Here is a 20,904-nt window from a genome sequence, read left to right as displayed (position 1 = left end):
TAGATCTGGCCTCCTTAAGCAATATAAACACGTAAAGTTTGGATCTTGATGCCCATGCAAAGATCCAATGGCTCTATTTGAAGAAATGGCCTCAATATGTCACCCTAAGCTCATATTACCCAAAGTCACCCCATAAAGATCAGGGAGTTAAGGTCTTTGGACCTCTTTGGATCCAGATTTGAAGCCTCAACACAAGAAGGGACCAATTGCACCATCAATCACACTCTAAATGGGCTAGAAACCCTAACTCTCAAGGATTAACACCCAAAACTGAAGAAGGATTGAATATATACCTCAATATGAAGTTCTTAGGCTCTGAAATCCACATAATAGCACCCTCTTTGGCTCCCTCTTGCCTTGGCCACCTTCTTCTTGCAAAAATACCCACACAAGGATCAAAAATGGCCTCTCCTTCCTCACAAACGCTCTAAATCGCTTCGGGTTTCACTCAGGGGTCTGGTAGCCGCAATTTGTGGCTATAAGCCCCTTTAAATAGGCCTCAAACCCCGGGGATTAGGGTTTCATTAAATAGCACAGACTCGCCGAGTCCACTAGTCGACTCGCCGAGTCCGGTCATTAACCCGTATGGAATTCGCGACTCTACTCGGCGAGTCTAAGCATCAACTCGCCGAGTCCCTCCAAAATCTCCAAAATAAATGAATAAATAATGTACCTAGAAATACGGATGTTAAAAAGGAGATACATTTGGTAAAGGTTCAATAGCAACATCGGAAAGGCTCCGAGTGGACTTGGGAGCCGAAGGCGAAGATGCGTGAGCATTATACTGAGTTATTTGCAGCAGCGGACTTCGAGGATGAAGTATAGTTCAAATAGGGGAGAATTATAACATCCTAGTATTGAGATAATTTCAATTTTTACCCTATGTATGAATAAATATTGCATTTTAGTCCTTGAGTATATGATAGAGTGCAAAATGGCCCATAGTGGCATTTTGGGTGATTTTAGACAAAGGGGTAATACGTTGGGCATACGTTGTGTATGCGGAGCATACTAGGGCGGACCCTAGTATGCTAAACATACACCGCATATGTAGGGTGTACGTGAGAAAACTTCAAACCCTAATTTTTTGGGTTTGGTCCATAAATAAGCATCATTATCACCTCATTTCTCATTCCCTCGTCAGCCACCATCTAAGAAAACATTCCGCTAGCAAACCCTAATTGAGAAGAGTGCATTTTGAGCTCATTTGTGTGCTTTGGTGGTGTTCTTGAAAAAGAAGAAGTTGGTACAAGGAATTTGGAGCTTGGAAGCAACTTGGATATTAGATTCTCTACTTGCTAGCAACCTCCATGTAACATCCCAAAATTTTCATAAAATTTAAACTTTTCAAAAGAAACCCTTTTTCTATAAAAGTGTTTACAAAAACCGTTGTTCCCAAAACATTATTTAAAAACATAATCTCTTTCAACATAGTTTTCAAAACATTCACATTATCAAAGTTTTCCTAGAATTCCTAAGTCCAAAACGCGAGGATGTGTACGGTCACGCCTTCACCTTGCCACGATCCACTGAAGTACCTAAAACCATTAACCAAAACTATAAGTACGAAGCTTAGTGAGTTCCCCCAAAATACCAACACCCAAACAAATAACTGTTGGATTAGTGTCTAAGTCCATAACTATTTTGGTATGTACTTGACCCGATGGTGCATGGTCCTTTTGGGTTGCCTTCACCAAAGCAACTTGATAGGATAAATTGTGGAGAGAGAGGATTAATTATGATTTATTAATATATTATGGGAATAATATATTAAATGAGAAATCATATTGTTTAATTAATATTAGTCAAGAATTAATAAGAATTAAGTTTGTGGCTAAAAGACATTAATTAAACTTAAGGGACTAGAACTGTCAATTGTGTGATAGTTAAATATTGGGCTAATGGACTCCATCTTAAAGGAGTGGATGAATTCTATGGGGAAACCCATGAGAAATCGTCCAAGGCCTCTAAGGAGGGAGTCTATGGGTTGCTTAGGGCTTAAGCATCCAAATTAGGGTTTCCTTGTTAGATAACCCTAATAGCCTCACTATTTAAAGATCCCTAGAGCACCAAAAACGTGTGGAAGTAACTCCTTAGGGTTTTGGACGTTCTTGGGCAGCCTCCTCTCTCCTTATTCTTCATCCTCTTGTTCTTGGTGTTTGTGAACCATTAGAGGAGTGACATTTGTGACTCTAAGCTTTCTAAAGTCATTACAAGGAGGATTTGAGATTGTTATTGCTACATAGCAATCAAGGTAAGATCTAAACCCCATTTATATGATTAAAGATTGATTGTATGTTAGATCTAGGGTTTAAAGTCTTGGATGAATTGCATGTACAATAGAGAAACCTAGATCCAAGCATTAGGGTTTGTATGAGCACATAGGATGTTCTTATGGTTAAAACCCATCAGTGGTATCAGAGCCTTGATTGGTTTCTATTGTATTGATGCCTAGTATATTCATTCTTGTTGCAAAAATCGTTTTTTTGGCTCCCTGCCTGCTGAACTCAAGCGAGTTCCAATGTGGACTCGACGAGTCCATAGAGGAACTCGGCGAGTTCGAGCGTCATAATGAGGTAGTTTCGGGATTTCTTGCTGTTTTACTCATGGATACTTGCCTTAATTGTTTTGGGTCTTTAATATTCGAATTTTATCTTATATTTGAGTATATCCTTGATTAAACAAAAGATAATTACCAATTGATTAAATAATAACTTCCTTATATGATTAACGATTGATTATTTGTATTAATTGGGTAACTTATCTTGCAATAAATTGAAATTAGGTCAAATATAGATAATCACAAATTAATTGTTTAATTTCTATTATTTATGGTTTGATCCTTGTGTTGTGAAAAGTTTCAATTGTGCCCATGTAGGTATTATTTGTGGTTTGATCCTTGGTCTTTGTCTTATTCAAGGTAAGATCTAAAACCCATTTATATGATTAAAGATTGATTGTATGTTAGATCTAGGGTTTAAAGTCTTGGATGAATTGGATATACAATAGAGAAAACTAGATCCAAGCATTAGGGTTTGTATGAGCACATAGGATGTTCTTATGGTTAAAACCCATCAATAACATATACAAACAACAACATACTATGGGTCCAATCAACCATCGGGTTGGAATACCCCAGGCCCTCAACCATCAAGTTGGAATGCCAACATAGTATGGGTCTAATCATCCTCGAGATGGAATACCCTCTGCCCTCAACAATCGGGTTAGAATGCCAACATACCATGGGTCCAATCAACCATCGGGTTGGAATACCCTAGGCCTTCAACCATCGGGTTGGAATGCCAACATACTATGGGTCCAATCATCCTCGTGATGGAATACCCTCGACCCTCAACCATCGGGTTGGAATGCCAACATATTATGGGTCCAATTAACCATCGGGTTGGAATACTATGGGCCCAATCAACTATCGAGTTGGAATACCCTCGATCCTCAACCATCGGGTTGGAATGCCAACATATTATGGGTCCATTCAACCATCGGGTTGGAATACCCCAGACCCTCAACCATCGGGTTAGAATGCCAATATACTATGGGTCCAATCATCCTCGGGATGGAATACCCTCGACCTGTTGGCTTACGCACAAAGCAGAGAAGCCTCAGCCACCAGTCAATATGTGCACGTAAAACAGATAATCATATAACGGTCTACATCCAGTCAAACATATCTAACATATCACTAAACATGGTATCATCCTATCTACCAGGATACCGATCTAACATATCATAACAACATAGTAACATCCTATCTACCAGTGTACCGATCTAACAGATCATAACAACAGAGCAACATGCATAACAGAATATCAATCCACTGGGTCGGCATTGGTGCCTTCAACCCACAAGTACAGTGAGGAAAACTCACATCGAATGCAGAAGTTCCCCGAAAGAAAGTCCTTAGTTGCTGCCCTGCCGGCTTCACGAGCTATCAATACCAACAACACACCCAATTACCAATTGGGTTCCATGCCATAATTCATAATCCATACTTGGGGTAAAATGACCATTTTACCCCTGACCCAACATACACCAAAACTGAGGCCCAAAACCAAAAGATCCACAAAGGCCCACTAATGGCCTAATTTTCCGAATTGGGCCCAACCCCATATGGTTCTAAGCCCATATTTTCCTTAAATCCAAATCAAGTTATCACAAACACCCCTCGAGACAAACTTGGTCAAAGACATACGTCAAAAGTGAAAGTCAACGGTCCAAGTTGACCCAACTTGCCGAGTTGTCCCTCAACTCGTCGAGTTTCTCCATCAATCTGCACAGATCGGGAAAAACCAAGTCAACTCACCGAGTTGACCCACCAACTCGCCGAGTTCCTCTATCAATCTAAACATGTCGTGGAAAACCAAGCTAACTCGCCGAGTTTATCCAACAAACTCGCCGAGTTTGCCAAAAATCCACCTCTTAACACATTAAGCACTTAATCCATTAGGATATGACTCCAAAACATAGATATGACTTCCTTGAGCTGTAAAATCACGTAAAGTTGCCAACTTTATATTCATGCATGTCTAAATGAAGCTCTTAAGCTTGGAATGGACTTAATAATTGACTTAATGCATGCATAACACCAAAATCCTCATAAAGCTTGCACCTTTAAGCTCAAGGGTACGAAAACCAACCCAAATCTGGAAGAGCAACCCCTAAAATTACTTTACTCCATCATCATCCCCAAAAAGAGGTCAAAACACCACAAAAACCAAAACAAGGAGATCTAATCAAATATTAAGCAAGGTTAGGACTTTATACCTGAAATGTGTTGGAAATGGAGCAAAGAATCCAGATCTGAAAGCTCCTACTTGAACCACCACTCTGCACCAAGCATTTCTTCCTTCAACGATCTTCAAACACACCAAAACACACCCACAATGAGCTCACAACACTCAAGGAGGCTCTAAGGTTTCGAGATTAAGGTTAGAGGCTATAGAAGTTGGAAATGAGGCCAACACCTGGGACTTAAGGTATTTAAATAGGGTGCAACACCCTAAAATTAAGGTTTCCTTCTGAGTAGCCAACTCGCCATGTTGAGGCTCCTCAACTCGTCGAGTAGACCCATTAAATCCCTACAAGTTTTCATCTTCAACTCGCCGAGTTGGCTCCTCCAATTCACCGAATTCAACTTGAAATTGACATAATTCCACAATTAACCTTCGAGATTTCGGGTGTTAAACTCCATGAATTAAAAAGTTCGTAACTTGATCATCTTATCTTGTAGATCTAGCCATTTCTTTATTTAGGGCATTTTGGTCCCAAAAATGGTGCTTCTTGAGCATGAGATGCTCTTAATCGAATAAGTTATCCTTTTAGACCTAATGAGGGGTCTTGAGTCATAAAAATGTGGTCTTGTTGCTTAGTTTTTCCCCATGCATGCTCTAGAAGGTCTTAAGGTGTTAATAAGTTGGGATTTTGTGTATTAAGCACTTAATGAGCATGCAACGTCATAAAGATGGAATCTTCATGATATTTTAGACTTGGATCTGCATTTGGACGTATTAAGTTGAGGTAATAAGATCTTAATAAGTTAAGAAGTAAAATTGTTGCGTACGCAGGGTGTACCAATTGATACGATGGGGGCACGCAGATTTGGCCCTGATGCCTCAAACATTGAGTACGCCCCGCGTACATCCGGAGTATGCCCCGCATACGAAGCCTGAGTTGACTCGACTAGGTTGAGTCGGTTGGCTTGTGGATTTTGACCAGTTTTGACCAAGGGTATTTTGGGAAATGTTGTTAGTTTAGAACGGGAAATGTTTTGACATTTAGGATTTGGGTTAAGCTGGTTGTCAGAGTTGGGAGTTTTCAGATTGCATTCAGACTGTAAGGTGAGTTTTCCTCACTGTACCCATGGGTCAAAGGCACCAATGCCGACCCGCTAGATTATTTATTTTCGTCACGATGGTGATTTGATAGTTGTAGTTGTTTGGTGGATCCGTATGTTATATGTATTTGTTGGCTCTGTGTTTATGTTTTTTTGTTGTATATATCTACATGTTGTGTTGGGTTGAGGCAGTCATGCGTTGTGCTATAGGCCAAGACACTCGGGGACGACCGGATAGGCTATAGGCCTTGTGATCTAGTCAGGTCGGCTAACCGTGCAGTGGTCCGGCTAGGTTGTAGGCCCTGTGAGACGGTCCAGTCATGCCGAAGGCTTGTAGAGCAGTCCAGATAGGCTATAGGCCCTACGAGGTGGTCCAGTCAGGTTGGTTATTCATATTGTATGCTTGTCTGTTGTGGTGTTTTGGTACTTTTGGGGGAACTCACTAATAGTTGGATTACATATTTAGTTTATGGTTTTAGGTGCTTTTGAGGATCGTAGGAAGGGGAGGGAGTGATCGTACATAGCTTTCGGTTTTTATGTATTTGGGTCTTGGGAAAACTCTGATTTGAAATAATGCTTTTGAAACAATGGATCTTTTTGTAAACAATATTGAATCATGGTTGTTTTTTTTTTTAAATTCTTGTGATTTTTGGGAGTGTTATTGCGTTGGACATCATTAGGGTGATTGGTACAGAATTGGGCCTTTAGTTGAATATCAAGAAAAATTAACTTGTTTGGCCCTCGTGTGATGGTAGGAAGCTGCGTGTGGGGTTATTCCCAGTTGGAATAAGGAGGCCGCCATTGGGAGTTAAACTTCTTGGGGGAGTTGTTAGTAGAGAGGCTAGTTTCATTAGCAACTTAGCCATAAAGAGAGCCGAAAGCGTTGTGAATTTGATGCGCCTTCTTCCACAGTTGTCTGATCCCTAGAGTGAGCTCCTTCTACTTCGCTCTTGTATGGGTATTGCTAAACTTTTCATTGGGCTGCGTATATGCCAAACCGTTCACATGGAGGAGGTGGCGTTGTTTGACAAAGGGATGTGCAGGGCGATTGATGACATTGTGGTTTGTGGTGGCCATTTCTTTGGCGACATACAATGGAGAATTGTTCCCCTGCCCATTAGGTTTGGTGGTTTGGGTTTGTAATCGGCACTAGATTCTAACTCATATTCTTTTGTTGCCTCAAGGGCCCAATCTTGGGTGTTGCAAGACCACACCGTACAGGATAGAGGCGTATGTGGTATGAATTTTGATTATGCTTGTACCTTGGCTTCTCTTTGTAACAAGTTCCTGGACATTGGCCTTAACATTTTTATTACTAAGGACACCCCCTAAATCCTAGAATACACTTGTGAGTGTCCTTTTTAGTAAAATTATCCAAGCTATGGAAGTGCATTTCGACATGATGGCTAGGGGTGTGTATGAGGCGATTTGGTTCGGTTATTGGTCAAAACCGAACCATAACCATTATGACTGGTTAATGCATTTTGGTAGCCATTGGGTATGATTAATATTGGTTATGGTTAACGTTTCTTGTCGGTTAATGGTTTTGGTTAATGGTTAATATTTGTTAATCGTAATGTTCAAATTAATACAAACGGCAAAATTATATTGGCACAAAAAATGAAAAGAGAATACAAAAAAGTCATCGACGCCATTGTTTATAAGCTAACTTATAGTAATAGAAAAAATGTGTATATTTGATACTTAGAGTGAGATAACACATAGTCACATTCAAAATAAAAAACATTCAATGAAAATAAAAAACATCAAAAAACTTGACATTAATAATTTCATATATTGATAACTAATATTAACATTAAAATAAACTCAAACATTCATACACGTTCAATGCGATTAAATCAAAAACTATAAAATAAAATAGCCAAACATTTATATTATGTGTTATCAGGATAAAAAAACAAAAGTCACTCACTCATATACATTCAATGTGATTAAGTCAAAAACAGTAAATAAAAAAGCCAAAAAAAAAAATTCAAAAATACATTCTTAATATATCACAAAGTCAAAAATAACCAAAAAATTAACTTACCTAGAATTCTTGATTATAAAGTCAAAAAATCATTCGAATAGGTCTATAAAGTCAAAACAGTCTTTGATTAGGATTAACGATGTGAGAAGCCTCCGATTAGGATTATGAGTGTGAAGATTAAACTAACTGTGAATAATGTTTACAAATTGTAGAATTAGCCGATTAGGAATTACAATATTAATCAATAATCTAACTCAATGTAGGATTGGAAGATTGTGCGTGTCTGCATGATTAGCCTTTGATGGTTTGATTGCTCGTTCGTCTCCTGATAAGTGACGATTAATGAATTATATTTTGAAAGTTTAATGGGTCTTAAATAATTTTGACTATATTATTTTATATATAATCCATAATTTTTATATATTAAAATATAAAGTTAGTGGTTCGGTTAATAATGGTTCGGTTAACCTATAAAATCATAACCAAACCGTTAGTTATTGGTTAACAAAAATCAGAAACCGAACCAACGGTTTTTATAATGGTTTGGTTATTATGGTTCGGTTATATTGGTTAATTTGGTTTTGGTTCGGTTTTTCGGTTATTATGCTCACCCCTAATGACGGTTTGGCAGAAAGCAGTTTTCCAGTGTTTACGTGCACCACATGCTCAAGATTTTCTTCTATTTATCCCTATAGACGGGCCTGCGAAGGCAAACAAACATTACTATTATCTTAATCTTTTGTGTTAACCATGTTTGGAACATTAGATTTTGATTTTAGGTTGTTATTTGTTGTAGTTATGAGCTAAAAGCTTCATACTTCTGTTTAGACTAGATGATCTTATGAATATGGTTTTATTGAGTGGCTTGGATTAATTTGATTTGGTTATTTATCTTTTAATCTTGTTAAAGATCCTTATGTGTTAATGATGATTGTTTTCTGTTAATAATCAAGTTTATTGAGTTGTATGAACATCTTCTTAATTGCTTGAATCATATAGTTTTGTGAAAACAAGATTGTATGCCTAGTATTAGTGAACATGAACCTAGGGTTATTTAGAAAATAAGTTAATTAGTGTGTGAGCATATGTGATGAACAACCACATATGAGTTGATTGAATTGACAAATTTAGTTAACTAACATTACAAGTCTTACTTAATTCGAACTGAACACTAGGAAACTTGTTAGTTTAATCACTTGATCACTGTTTGAATTAACTTGTTTGCTAAAGGATTAGTAATAGTGAACATGAACCTAATCACGTTAGAAATTGATAACCATTGATATATTGATCCATTGCACTTTCCACGAAATCGACCATAAGAATAAGTGAATCGAATTTGAACAGAAGTCTTTTTTTATCATTGAATCTAGTTGTCTTTTTGTTCTCTTTAGTTGATTAATTGTCTTTTGTTTGAGTGTTATTTGAATTCTTAAGTTTCTAGTCTTGCAAAACTAGAGAAAACCCCCTTTTTATTACTTGTTTTTATTTAGGTAATTCTAGTACTTGCTTGAACTATATTGTTAATCGATATGTATACTGCCTTTCGTGTGTTTATTTTGTGTTTAAATTAGTAGGGTTAAAACTAGTACTATTTCACACGTATCAGCTAAATACTATTCCCTAAGACTGACACCTAACTTACTTTTTTTACGATTAATTGACTAGGTATATTGTCTATAAGTGCATTAGTAGATAAGTTTTGTTAGGTTATAAATTTAAAATTGATAGGTATATATGTGCACACTAAGCTTTGTGCTTACGGTTTATGGTTTGAATATTTTCAGGTACTTCCAGCCATAAAGGGAATGGTCCCACTTGATTGCACTGCATTATTCTTTCTGATGATTTTTCCGCACTGATGATTGTTACTGTACTATGATGATTATGATACATTTTATGATGGGTTTTGGATAATACTGTTTGATTTGATGAATTAAAAATGAAAAAAAATATTGTTCAAGGATGTTATAGTGAATGGGGCCTTTTTAATTTTTAATTAATTAAATACATTAAAATAAATATAAAAAGTGGGATATATATATATATATATATATATATATATATATATATATATATATATATATTAAAGTTAAATGGGTTGACGGATTTATAATTTTACCCAACCCAACATATTTTATTAAATGGGTTTAACGGGTTGATCCATTTAAGTTAAATGGGTTGAAAATATCAACCCAACCCACTAATTTTGGGTTGGTTTCGAGTTTGGTTGGCGGATTGGATCGATTTTTGCCAGCTCTACCCGAGCGTTATTGCAGCCAGCAGCTCCGCCCCACATGTAACCATCTCATCTTTTTTTCCCTGATTTGTTTCTTCTAATCGGAAAGTACCAAACATGAACCTTCATCTATTCATCTTATTTTCTTTCTTTTTATTTTCGCGCATATGATTTAGGAGGACAATTTTATATATAAAGTTTCAATCAAACATTTTGATTTTCACATACATTTTCAGTAATTTTGATTTTATATGACAATTTGTATTATGATTTTAAATGATATTGTGTAATTTTGATTTTGTATGACAATTTGTATGTTTTTATAATTATTTAGCAACTTCATTCATAACAATTCAGAACAACATCATTTTTTATTATTTAACATAGCAAGTGATGTACAATCAAACAAGTCAATGAATTTTTTAAACAACATTTTTTTTCATATAGCATTTTTCGGGACAACTATTGTCCTACTTGTTTGACAAGTTTTGTCCTAGTTGGAAGTAAGATCACTGTAGTTAGTATCTAGAAGACATGGGATTTCCTTTTCCGATCCAGCGGTTTAATTTTGGTCCAGTTTTGATTGGATTGATTTTTATAGATCTAGAGTCCTATGACGTGTCGCATAATCAGCCCACCCCGAGTATCCAACAGAAATTGGTCCATGAGAGAAATAGCTTATGGCGGGTACATAGTACTGTCTTATACTTTTATAGCATTTACATCATCCCATTCTTTGAAGTCGGAACCATTCCCAAACCCAAACCAGATCTCTCGTCTCCCTCCACAACTTCATAGAGAGATGAGTACCGCAATTTCTTCACCAACCGCATATTCTCGTGTTCCATCCAACACCCAAATCGTTAGAAACTCCAATTCATCGGTTTCTGCATCTCTCTGCCTTAAATTCACAAACAATCGTCATGGTAAGGGAGCAGTAGGTATGTTGTTGCAGAAGAAACTGGTTCTTCCGAGACATCGTTTTAGGTGCAATTGTAACAGCAGCACACCTGGTGGCCCTGTTCCTGGTACTCCTCTTCTCTACACGTAATGCGTACTGAAAATTTTAATGTCTGTGTGTTATGAAATTATGGGGGGTTTTGTTTACAGTGCAATTGTAATAAGCTGTTGTTGCGTTTCACATTTGGGGATAATTTTTAGTAATTGAATTCGACTTTTGGGGTGATTTTGCAGATTGGGATTGGGAAATGGTCATTTATGAGGGTAGTTGCGTTACAAAGATTGGGTTTTAGAGGGTTTGTACTTTGTACGTTTGGATTGAGTTGTTTTTCGATTTATGGCTGGTTTTAAGTATTCAATCAAGAATTTGGTGATGGGCTCTTAGAGTCTTTGTATTCAGGGGGGTTTATAACATCTTCATCTTCTTACAAAAATCAGATATACGTTTTGAGTTTTTCAGTTAAATTGGGATGGAATTTGTATACACTCATAATAGCTCGATTTGAAGAACTTGAACCCGGACTTGTTGGCCTTAAAAGCAAACTACTTGGTAGAAATTTACAATTTTAATTTTAATGTATGCTGTGTAGGTTTTTCAACATTCAGGTCTGCGCTGTCTATTACAACATTATACTTTCGTATTGTTTTTTTTATTAAGACTTTTACTTTGAATAATCTACCTAATGATAGCCTTGCAAATTGTTAAACTTGATGAGAAAAAATGGAAAATATGCAGGTGAAAATGAAAGTAAACAAGTGTTGGATGCATTTTTCTTGGGGAAGGCTCTTGCAGAAGCACTTAATGAACGTGTGGAATCTGCTGTGGGTGAGTTGTTGAGTACAGTTGGCCGATTGCAAGCTGAACAACAAAAGCAAGTACAGGAGTTTCAGGTACTAAATCAATTTTCTTTTCATTCTAGAAGCTACTAGACTAGAGTTGTAATTATGAATACCTAATTTTGTAAATTGGTAAGAAATCCATTTTGTGGCATTTGAAGGAAATCTAATTGGTTGGAATTGTATGCAGGATGAAGTGGTAGAAAGAGCTAAAAAGGCGAAAGAGAAAGCGGCTCGTGAAGCCATGGAAGCACAAGGAATTGTTCCAAAGTCTCCTGCATCAAGTGTTTCTTCACCAATTGTAATCATTGATGAAGTGACGATTTCTCCATCTTCATCAAGCTCAGATTCTAAAGATGAGGGCCCCAGTAAGGACAGCACGGACCCACTTTTAGGAATATCAATAGATGATTAAGATAAATCATGCCACAGGGATTGAATGAATATGTGTTGTGTGTTGACCATGGTTGAGCATATGGTTACTAGTTTAGGCTGTGGAACAATTGATTTGGTATATTGATAAGGGTTGAGTTGATATTTATAGAGAATCCTCAATATTTTATTTAGGGGTTGTTTTGGATGTGAAATAAAAGTGGTTAATGTATTTGAAGAAAAACCAGGTGTTGTATGCTTGCGCGTTGGGGTGGAAACTCTGGAAAGGATTAAAACGGTGTAATTGGATGATAAAAATTTATGTATGTACAATTGACAACATATTTACATTAGAATTTGTAAAAACGGAAGTCTTTAAAAAAACAAAGATGTAAAAATGGAAAAATCTTTAAGATATATGCATAAAAACAAAGATGCAAATATTATAAAAGAAATAATTATGTAAAAAAAAACTAATTTGTACAAATGAATTTGAAAAAAAATGGTAAAACAAAGTATGTAAAAGTTGTACAAAAAAATTTGTAAAAATAGTAAGTTATAAAAATCATAAGAAAAATCGAATTTGTAAAAAAAAAAGTTGGAAAAGTTTATAAAAACAGTGTTTGGAAGAATTTGTAAAAAAGATGTAAAAAGTTATATAAAATATAAAAACAAAAAAAAAAGTTGTAATTTTTTTTGGTGAAAATCGTAAAAAAACATAAAATAATAAAAATAAATAAATAAATAAATAAAAAGTTTTATAGAAATGTAAGATTTAAAAAATATTAAAAAAAACATGGACCAAAATCATAAAAATAATTTAACATTTGGCTAAAATTGTAAATAAGCAACCCAAGTTCATAAAAACGATTAGAAGTTGGGGTAAACCTGTAACTAAATTTCATAGTTTTTGGAACAAATTTGTAAATGGAGTTGAAAAGGGTTGCATTTGAAAATTTTAGAACTTTAGGGGGTAAAATCAGGATAAATTAAACTACAAAACCAAAATTTGAAATACTTGGAGCATTTGGGGGTTAAAATAAACTAAAGAAAAAACAAAGACGCTTGCTTCATAGGAGTCAAACCAAAGGCCTCTTACGAAAACGGTTGATGTCTTAGGGGCTGTTTGATAGTTACTGACTGACTGAATAAGATCTAACTAAGTCAAAGCCTGACTAGGTCGAAAGTCTGACTGAATCTACATCTGACTGGAACTATATTGTTTGATTATACGTCTGACTGGTAAAAATAACAATTTTACCCTTCTATTTTATTTTTCTGTTTTATTTACTGTGAGATAATTTTTTTTTGTTAAGTAACATTTCATTTTCTATTGTAATACAATTCTAAAAAAAGAAAAAAAAAACAAAACATAAAGTACAATGCTATTTATTTGTTTAAAAAAGAACAAAAAAACCTAAAAAAATACATTGCCATCTAATGTAGGTTTTAAAAAGAAACTAACCAAAAAACTAAAGTACATTGCTATGTAGTGCATGTATGAAAAAAAAAATACATTGCATCTTTAAGAGCATTTTTCACCAATGACTTTGCAAAAAACTAAAATACATCGTAATTCCATTTTAACTTCTTTTTTTGTCATATTTCATACTTGCATCACAATTCCATCTTTAACAGTCTTTTTCACCCTTCTCTTGCACCATCAAAACCTATTATGATAAAAAAAATGTTATGTGACAGGTTTTATAATAAAAAATACATGCAATTTATGATTACATCAAAGTATAGCCATGAGATATACTCATAGGGCCACAAAACAATTCAGTACATTGTATGAAAAGGTCCTAAAAGTTTGATCAACTTGGATGCCTTATATAGAACTATATGACACCAAAATGCGATGAATCTAATGTTATGTTAAATTAAATGAAGCAATTGTGACTTCACATATCTTGATATTGAAACTTTTATAAGCAAACTATGCAAATAATCATTCATTTTCATCAAATTCTTGTTTTGGCTTCATACTTGAATCTAGTTGAAATTATCAATTTTTCTGATTTGTGCTCACCAACCCCAAAACCCCAAGAGTTTCATCAATAACAAACGATAATATGAAAAATATCCAACTGAAATCATAAAACAACAAACTAATAATCGAGCACAAAAAAACTCAATCAAAACTAAAAGCAGCAAAGAATGCTATTTACCTGAATCGAGAGGGGAAGTATCAGAGAAGAGAGAACGAGAAAGGGTATGAAGCTTGATCGGCGCCGGAGACAGGCGGATGTCAGCGTTGGCGAGAGGCGGAGGCCGACGGATCTGCTTCAGATGGTGGCTTCGGAGTGGTGATAGGGAGGAACTGCGTCAAGAAGCTTGTGTGGAAGAACGAAGGGAGAACAATAGACGAAGAGATGCGTTCTTTTTATCAGGGCACATCGGTCTTTTTTCTGGGTCAGCTACTTTTAAAACATGGACCGGGTAAGTAGATGGGTCGGTAAATGCTGACCGAATCAGCCCATTTTCGTCTTTTATCAAACAGGCTGACCGGACCCGGTCAGCTCAATACCAAACAAGGCCTTAACCTAGCTACCATGCTTCATGCAATGTTGCTAACTGTATGGGTATATAATGTTCTATTAGAATAAAATTCTGAAAGAGCATCATTCTAACAAATAATATTCTGACAGAATAAAATCGGTAAAAAAATGAAATTGAATTAATTAAAAAATTCATATTTTTTTTTAAATTAGGAGAATTAATCATCCCTAAAAATCCGAAAATTTCCTTTTATAAATGTAGTTAATTGTCCAAAATATCATTTTGCTTAAAATTGTGTGATTATATGCTACATGTTACCCCATTGTAATATTATCCCTCAAATCATGTTCATTGATTAATTTCATCCATTGGTCCAGATTTGTGCATTCTGGCACACAATACTTAGTAAAAATAAAATAACCTAAGCCTATATATATATATATATATATATATATATATATATATATATATATATATATATATATATATTAAAAGAAATGTAAGATTTAAAAAATATGGACCAAAATCGTAAAAAATAATTTAACATGGGGCTAAAATTGTAAATAAGTAACCCAAGTTCATAAAAACAATTAGAAGTTGGGGTAAACCTGTAAAAAAGGAAAAGGTAAGGCTAAATTTAGTAGCTTTTGGAACAAATTTGTGAAGGAAGGTTGTTTTTTTTAATTCATTTTTTTATCATATCGTATTAATAAAACTTAGTTATCCTCGTAAAACAAATAAGAAGACAAACGGACAACAAGTTGAAAATGGTTACAATTTAAAGTTTTAGAACTTTAGGGGGTAAAATCAGGATAAATTAAAGTACAAAACCGAAATTTGAAATACTTGGAACATCTAGCCGAGGAGAGAGAAACCACTCTCAAAACCGCAGACTCAGCGTGCTGTTAGTTGTGGTCTACATGGCGAACCACATGTGCTACCACAACCCACACCTACACCCTATAGCTTTACGAAAATGGTTGATGTTTTAGCTTGGTTACTATGGTTCATGCAACGTTGCTAATTGTATGGGTATATAATGTGAATCAGATAAATCATCTGATTAAAAGGTGGGATGCAAGAAATAGCAATGCCCTTTTGTTAATTCTTTTCTTCTTATTACAGAAGTTGTAGTTTATAAGTCTACCAAACAAAAGCAACGTCAACAAAATATAAATAGATTTTCACTGCTTAACATGATAAAAAAAAATTTAAAAGTGCTTCGCTATAACTGGATAGATTTTTCAAGCATTAAAAAAAATTTGAAGGTACAATGTTGTAAAACAAAAATTGTTATCCTCTACTACTTTGTCTCTGGCAATGCAGATTTGTCATTTCCATTATCTTTAACTGAAACATCATCTTCATCCTCATCCTCATCATCATCTTCCTCACCAACATCCATGGCAGAAGATCCCTTCTTCACATAATCCACCTTAAAATCATAATCACCATCCATGGACTCATCTTCATCCACAGCAGCAGACTTTTTCGCTTTCTCCTTTCTCTTCTTCTTTTCTGCTTTCTTTACTTTCTTGTTTTGTTGGCTACCTGTCTTCTTCACTTCACTTTCCTCTGCATCTTCTGCCATGGCTTCTAATGCATTTTCTTTTTCAGTGGTTACTTCTGATTCTTTCTCATCCTGTAAAAGCCAAAAAAAATCCATACAGAATCAAGAACAAGATCTAGCTAGTTAGCAACAGAGATGTTCTTAACGAGGGCAAATTCGTAAAAAAACTAATTACAAACCTCAAGCATGGATTCATCAAAAGCAAGAGGGTCACTTGGTGGAATCTCAACAGGATTGAATTCAATTACAGATTTAAGGCTGCCAATATATGAGGATTCAGTGCCATAAACTTCATCCACATTGAACTCCTTACTTAATTCTGATACAATCTTTGCTTCCATACCCTCCTCTCCTTCATTCCTTGTTGGAGGCATCGTGTAGTATTGGATTTTACCTATACAAAAAAATATGAAAAAAAAAAACATACTTCAGTTGCTTTCGTTCTTTTTCTCATTTATTATTTCTCATTTTACAAACCTTCATTCCAATCATGCAATACGATTCTTGCAGCAGCATTGATGTCCATAACACCACCCTTTTTGAGCTTACCCCTCACAGTAGCAACCTTGGAAAGAAAGTCATCAACAGAATCGAAAGCAGGAATCTTATATAAAGTTACCAACATTTCTGCTGGACATAACTTTAGAATTTCCTTCACTGCAATCAACAAATAAAAGCATATTTCATAAACATAAACACATCACATGTATGGAAAAGATATTTTCTTGGATAAATTTGAATTACCTGGAGAAACAGGATCATCTAGTTTCTCAATTTTCATGCAATTCCGAAGAGCTACAGCAGCATCATTCTCCCCAGATTTAATCATCACAACACCAGGGCAATCCAACAATTTGATATTCTTGTCTAATTGAACTTCTTGCATTGTTCTTGTTAGACCTGGTGTAGCACCAACATTGGCAACATGGCATCTTTTCAAGCTATTAATTAGACTGCTCTTTCCTACATTAGGCAACCCAACTACACCCACAGTAATCGATTTTTTAATCTGCATCAACACGTAAGCCATCAGTCAAAAACTTATAAGTTAACACCACAAGAGAAAAAAACAAGATAAAAAGGTCAAAATGTCTACATCATGGCTTCTTGAGTAATTCTTGAGTAGCTTTATAAGAGTTTCTGCTCCTAGACAATCACTTGTTTGTAAAAGATTAGTCGTCTTTTTTGCAGCCTTTGAGGATTTCCATCCAAGATTAGATTTCTGCTGTTGAGTGCTACACTTAAAAGCAACTGCTGGCAACTCCTCTCTGAGATACTTAAGCCACTTTTCAGCAGCTTCACGGGGAACAAGATCTAATATCCAAGTTCCAATAGTATATTTGGTTCATCAAAACTGGAAAACAAATAAGAAAATGCATCTTCAAAGGGTATGAAGATCTACCTATTTTGTTGAGAAGCAATACAAGATGTTTTTCAGGGCCAGCTTTCAAGACCATCTTTTCCATATCATTACATCGGGTACCAATGGGATCACGAGCATCAAGCACTTGCAAAATGACATCTGATGCTTCAATAACTTTAGCCAACTCCTTGTAAAACGACCTCTCTGAATTGTCCATGAAAATCCAAAAACGTTTAGAAAGTTGATAACAGAACCAGATTTGCAGTGGAGTAAGAAAAGATAGGTAAAAAGCTCAAAAAGATCATGTACGATCACATACCCCGAGTTGCTGTTGAATTGTTAGCAGCTTTTCTCTCACCAGATTCCTGTTCTTTAGCAGAAACCTGCTCAGCCAGGTTGGTGATATCATCACCATCATCCTCCAGTAGACCCAATTTCCTCTTTTTAGCCTGAAGTGAAAACATGTAGTGTCATTTCAAACCAAAGCTTTGTAGCATAGAAAGCATTTCTTAGAAATAAAATGATCAGTGCCCATGATAACAAGGAAGCAATTAATATCTATGACCACAAAAACACTCTCAAAGATTGTTGATGTGACACATGTGAGTTGCATTAGGTAAAGAATCTAAGAACTTATATGAATCCTAACAACCCTTTTCATACTGCAACCTACAACAACTCCAGCATATAAGAGAAGATATTGGTTTTTAAAGTGGATTATACAAATTAACCATAGCGGTATATAGTTTGCTCCACCCCAGTTTTGCTGCTGCTAATATCAGATTAATTATTCGAACATAATAATCACATATGACAACAACTGTGCCAAATTCACACGATGGCCTCATCCCTCAAGTAACACCCACTGTTTAATAAGTACTACAAAGGAACACTGTTTAAACCTCTTATCGGGATGCATATGAATCTAGCATTGGAAGGTATAGGTGTTTAACATGAACAATGAAAAATGTGCTCATTTGGGACTAGAACCAACGGGCTGCATCCAAATAAACACATCAAAACCCTAACTAAGGGAAGAAACAAATTACCCTCTCTTTACGAGCAGCTTTTTTCTGCTCAATTTCCTCAAGCGCCTTAGTACGACGAGCCTCGAGAGCCTTAAGCTCTTGTTCCTTGAAAGGCCAATCGTTAGGGATACCCGGATCCTTCTCAACCTTAGGCCTTTTGTTCAATCCAAGCTTCTTCGCCTCTTTGGCCTTCTTTTTATGGTGCTCTTTCACCTTCTTTATTACCTTGTGCTTCTGTTTCAATGTTACTCTCTTGCTCTTACTCTCTGTAAACACATAGAAAAACAACAGACATGAATACATCGACTAAATTTAAGCATAAAGGATACACGAACACGCACACATGTACAGAAATTGCGCAAAAGTAAGGTTCCAAATGAGTGTGAATAGCATTTACTTTTGCTTCTCTTCGGCATGGTTGATTAGTTGTTTGATGTTGATTTGGAGGTTGAAGGAGGAGAGGGGCTTATGACAGAAAGATTAGGGTTTTTGAAGGAGGCGCCGAATTCATATAAACTCCTTCCCTCCTCATGAAAACAGTAGATATTTTAGCTATCTGTATCAAAATTATTTATGACTTTCTGTTAGGTTAAAAAATATATAAAAGTTCACAATTTTTAAGATTCGTCAAAATAACCATATATTTTACAGTGGAATTGGTACAAAATTATAAACCACGCTTCCAAATTCTTACTTATGTTTGGTGTTGAGTTTTATAAATGATTATTGATTTATTGATTAAAAAAATAAAAAATAAAAACCAATAAATTAAAATAAAAAAATACAAACTCAAAAGCATTTTTAGAATGGTGTTTGGAAAAACATAAAAAATTATTCTATCAAAATGAATCTTCACAAAAGCAAAATGTTCGGGATAGGAGTGGATGACTTGCGAGTATTTTGAAGTGTGAATCCATTTCTTTTTCTTTCAATTATCTTAGGCTTCTTATTGGAGCAAATATGAGGCTTGTAAGAAATTGGAATGTGATTGTTGAGAAATTTAAAGCTAAGTTGAACAATTGGAAAGCTACTATTCTCTCGTTTGATAAAAGACTTACTCTTGTTAGTTCGGTACTCAATAGTCTTCCACTTTATTATTTTTCGTTGTTTTGGGCTCCTAAAAGGATCATCTTTTTTTTTATTGTATTAAAAGAAGAATTCTTTAGAGAGGGGGATCAGTGAAAAATAAATTTTGTTCAGTGTCCCGGAATAGAGTTACAAAACCAAAATCAAAGGATGGGTTGGGTGTTGGTTGCTTAAACGCCTCCTTTCTCCGGAGTGGTTGTGGATGGTAAAAACATAGCGTAATGATCTATGGTTAAAGTGTATTAAGGCAGTGCATAATTTTTCTCTTGTGGATGGCAAGCCATGGGCCAAAAAGTTGATTTCAAGTGTTCGACTTAATATTTATTATATTAATTTTGATTTAGTTGATCTTGATGTCTCTCTTGAAAAACTTTTTTTAAGGGTGGTGGGGGTAAGTGACAAAACCTTCTTTTGGAATGATATTTGGTGTGGTCCGTGCCTCTTAAAAGATAAATTTCCCAATATATATGATTTGAACTCTAATAAAAAATTGTTTTATTTCAGAAAGGGTTTCTTTAGGGGCTGATTCCAGCTTTTGTTTGGAATGGGACTGATGCAGACAAATTATAGCGGGTACGAAGAGTAGGCAATTAATGGAGTTATCGAATTTAATTGCTGATTTTCAATTCTCAGATGGTGCAGATCGATGGAAGTGGATTAAACATCAGGGGTGTTTTCGATAAAGTCTTTAAGATTTGTTATTAGCGATTTAGATCCTAATGGAGATACTTTGGAGTTCCATTAGGTTAGATGGATTCCTCTAAAAGTGAAATGTTTTGTTTGGAGGCTTCTTTTAGATAGAATTCCTATTGTGGTTAATTTTTCCAAATGTAGGATTCCAGTTAACTCTTCTTCTTGTTATTTCTGCAATGGTACTGATGAATCTGCTAACCATTTCTTCTTTTTGTGCGAGTACGCTAATGCAACAGCCCAAATATCCAATAAAATTTTTCATTTTTAATTATCCAAATCATTTTCATAAGATATAAAATTCCAATCACATTTGTTTTCAAAATTCATAACATCAAATAAATTTTTCATAATATCAGAGTGTCTCAAATAAAACGCCAGAGAGTGCATGCCGTGTCATCACGCCAAGCTCTTGC

The 20,904-nt window shown here is 35.3% G+C and overlaps 2 protein-coding genes across 2 annotated transcripts; one reads left to right on the top strand and one right to left on the bottom strand.

Moving 5' to 3' along the window:
• Positions 1–10,760: 10,760 nt before the first annotated feature.
• LOC145055490 (uncharacterized protein At4g13200, chloroplastic) lies at positions 10,761–12,493 on the top strand. The gene is made up of 3 exons (XM_079003836.1): positions 10,761–11,108; positions 11,777–11,931; positions 12,068–12,493. Exons 1-3 carry the CDS (start codon positions 10,883–10,885, stop codon positions 12,290–12,292), a joined length of 606 nt encoding a protein of 201 aa, XP_078859962.1. The 5' UTR covers positions 10,761–10,882; the 3' UTR covers positions 12,293–12,493.
• A 3,420-nt stretch (positions 12,494–15,913) lies between these two features.
• On the bottom strand, positions 15,914–19,262 carry LOC145055489 (guanine nucleotide-binding protein-like NSN1). Its single transcript, XM_079003835.1, has 9 exons — positions 19,110–19,262; positions 18,734–18,978; positions 18,004–18,133; positions 17,724–17,888; positions 17,418–17,635; positions 17,066–17,330; positions 16,799–16,978; positions 16,501–16,715; positions 15,914–16,393 (listed from the first exon to the last, which is right to left on the bottom strand). Exons 1-9 carry the CDS (start codon positions 19,126–19,128, stop codon positions 16,055–16,057), a joined length of 1,776 nt encoding a protein of 591 aa, XP_078859961.1. The 5' UTR covers positions 19,129–19,262; the 3' UTR covers positions 15,914–16,054.
• Positions 19,263–20,904: the final 1,642 nt, after the last annotated feature.

The sequence above is a fragment of the Lactuca serriola genome, chromosome 5 (assembly GCF_051521515.1).
Source record: "Lactuca serriola cultivar US96UC23 chromosome 5, Lser_US96UC23_V15, whole genome shotgun sequence".
Classification (NCBI taxonomy): Eukaryota; Viridiplantae; Streptophyta; class Magnoliopsida; order Asterales; family Asteraceae; genus Lactuca; species Lactuca serriola.
Note: the sequence above shows the minus strand (reverse complement) of the source record. Positions and strands in the feature narration are given on the sequence as shown.

Excerpts from the sequence above, each read along its gene's own strand:
- LOC145055490 (XM_079003836.1), top strand. The coding sequence starts at position 10,883 with ATGAGTACCGCAATTTCTTCACCAACCGCATATTCTCGTGTTCCATCC. Across the intron at positions 11,109-11,776 it reads ACCTGGTGGCCCTGTTCCTG|GTGAAAATGAAAGTAAACAA; the intron begins GTACTCCTCTTC and ends GAAAATATGCAG. Across the intron at positions 11,932-12,067 it reads AGCAAGTACAGGAGTTTCAG|GATGAAGTGGTAGAAAGAGC; the intron begins GTACTAAATCAA and ends AATTGTATGCAG.
- LOC145055489 (XM_079003835.1), bottom strand. Across the intron at positions 17,636-17,723 it reads ATTGCTTCTCAACAAAATAG|ATCTTGTTCCCCGTGAAGCT; the intron begins GTAGATCTTCAT and ends CTTGGATATTAG. Across the intron at positions 16,979-17,065 it reads AGATGATCCTGTTTCTCCAG|TGAAGGAAATTCTAAAGTTA; the intron begins GTAATTCAAATT and ends TGTTGATTGCAG.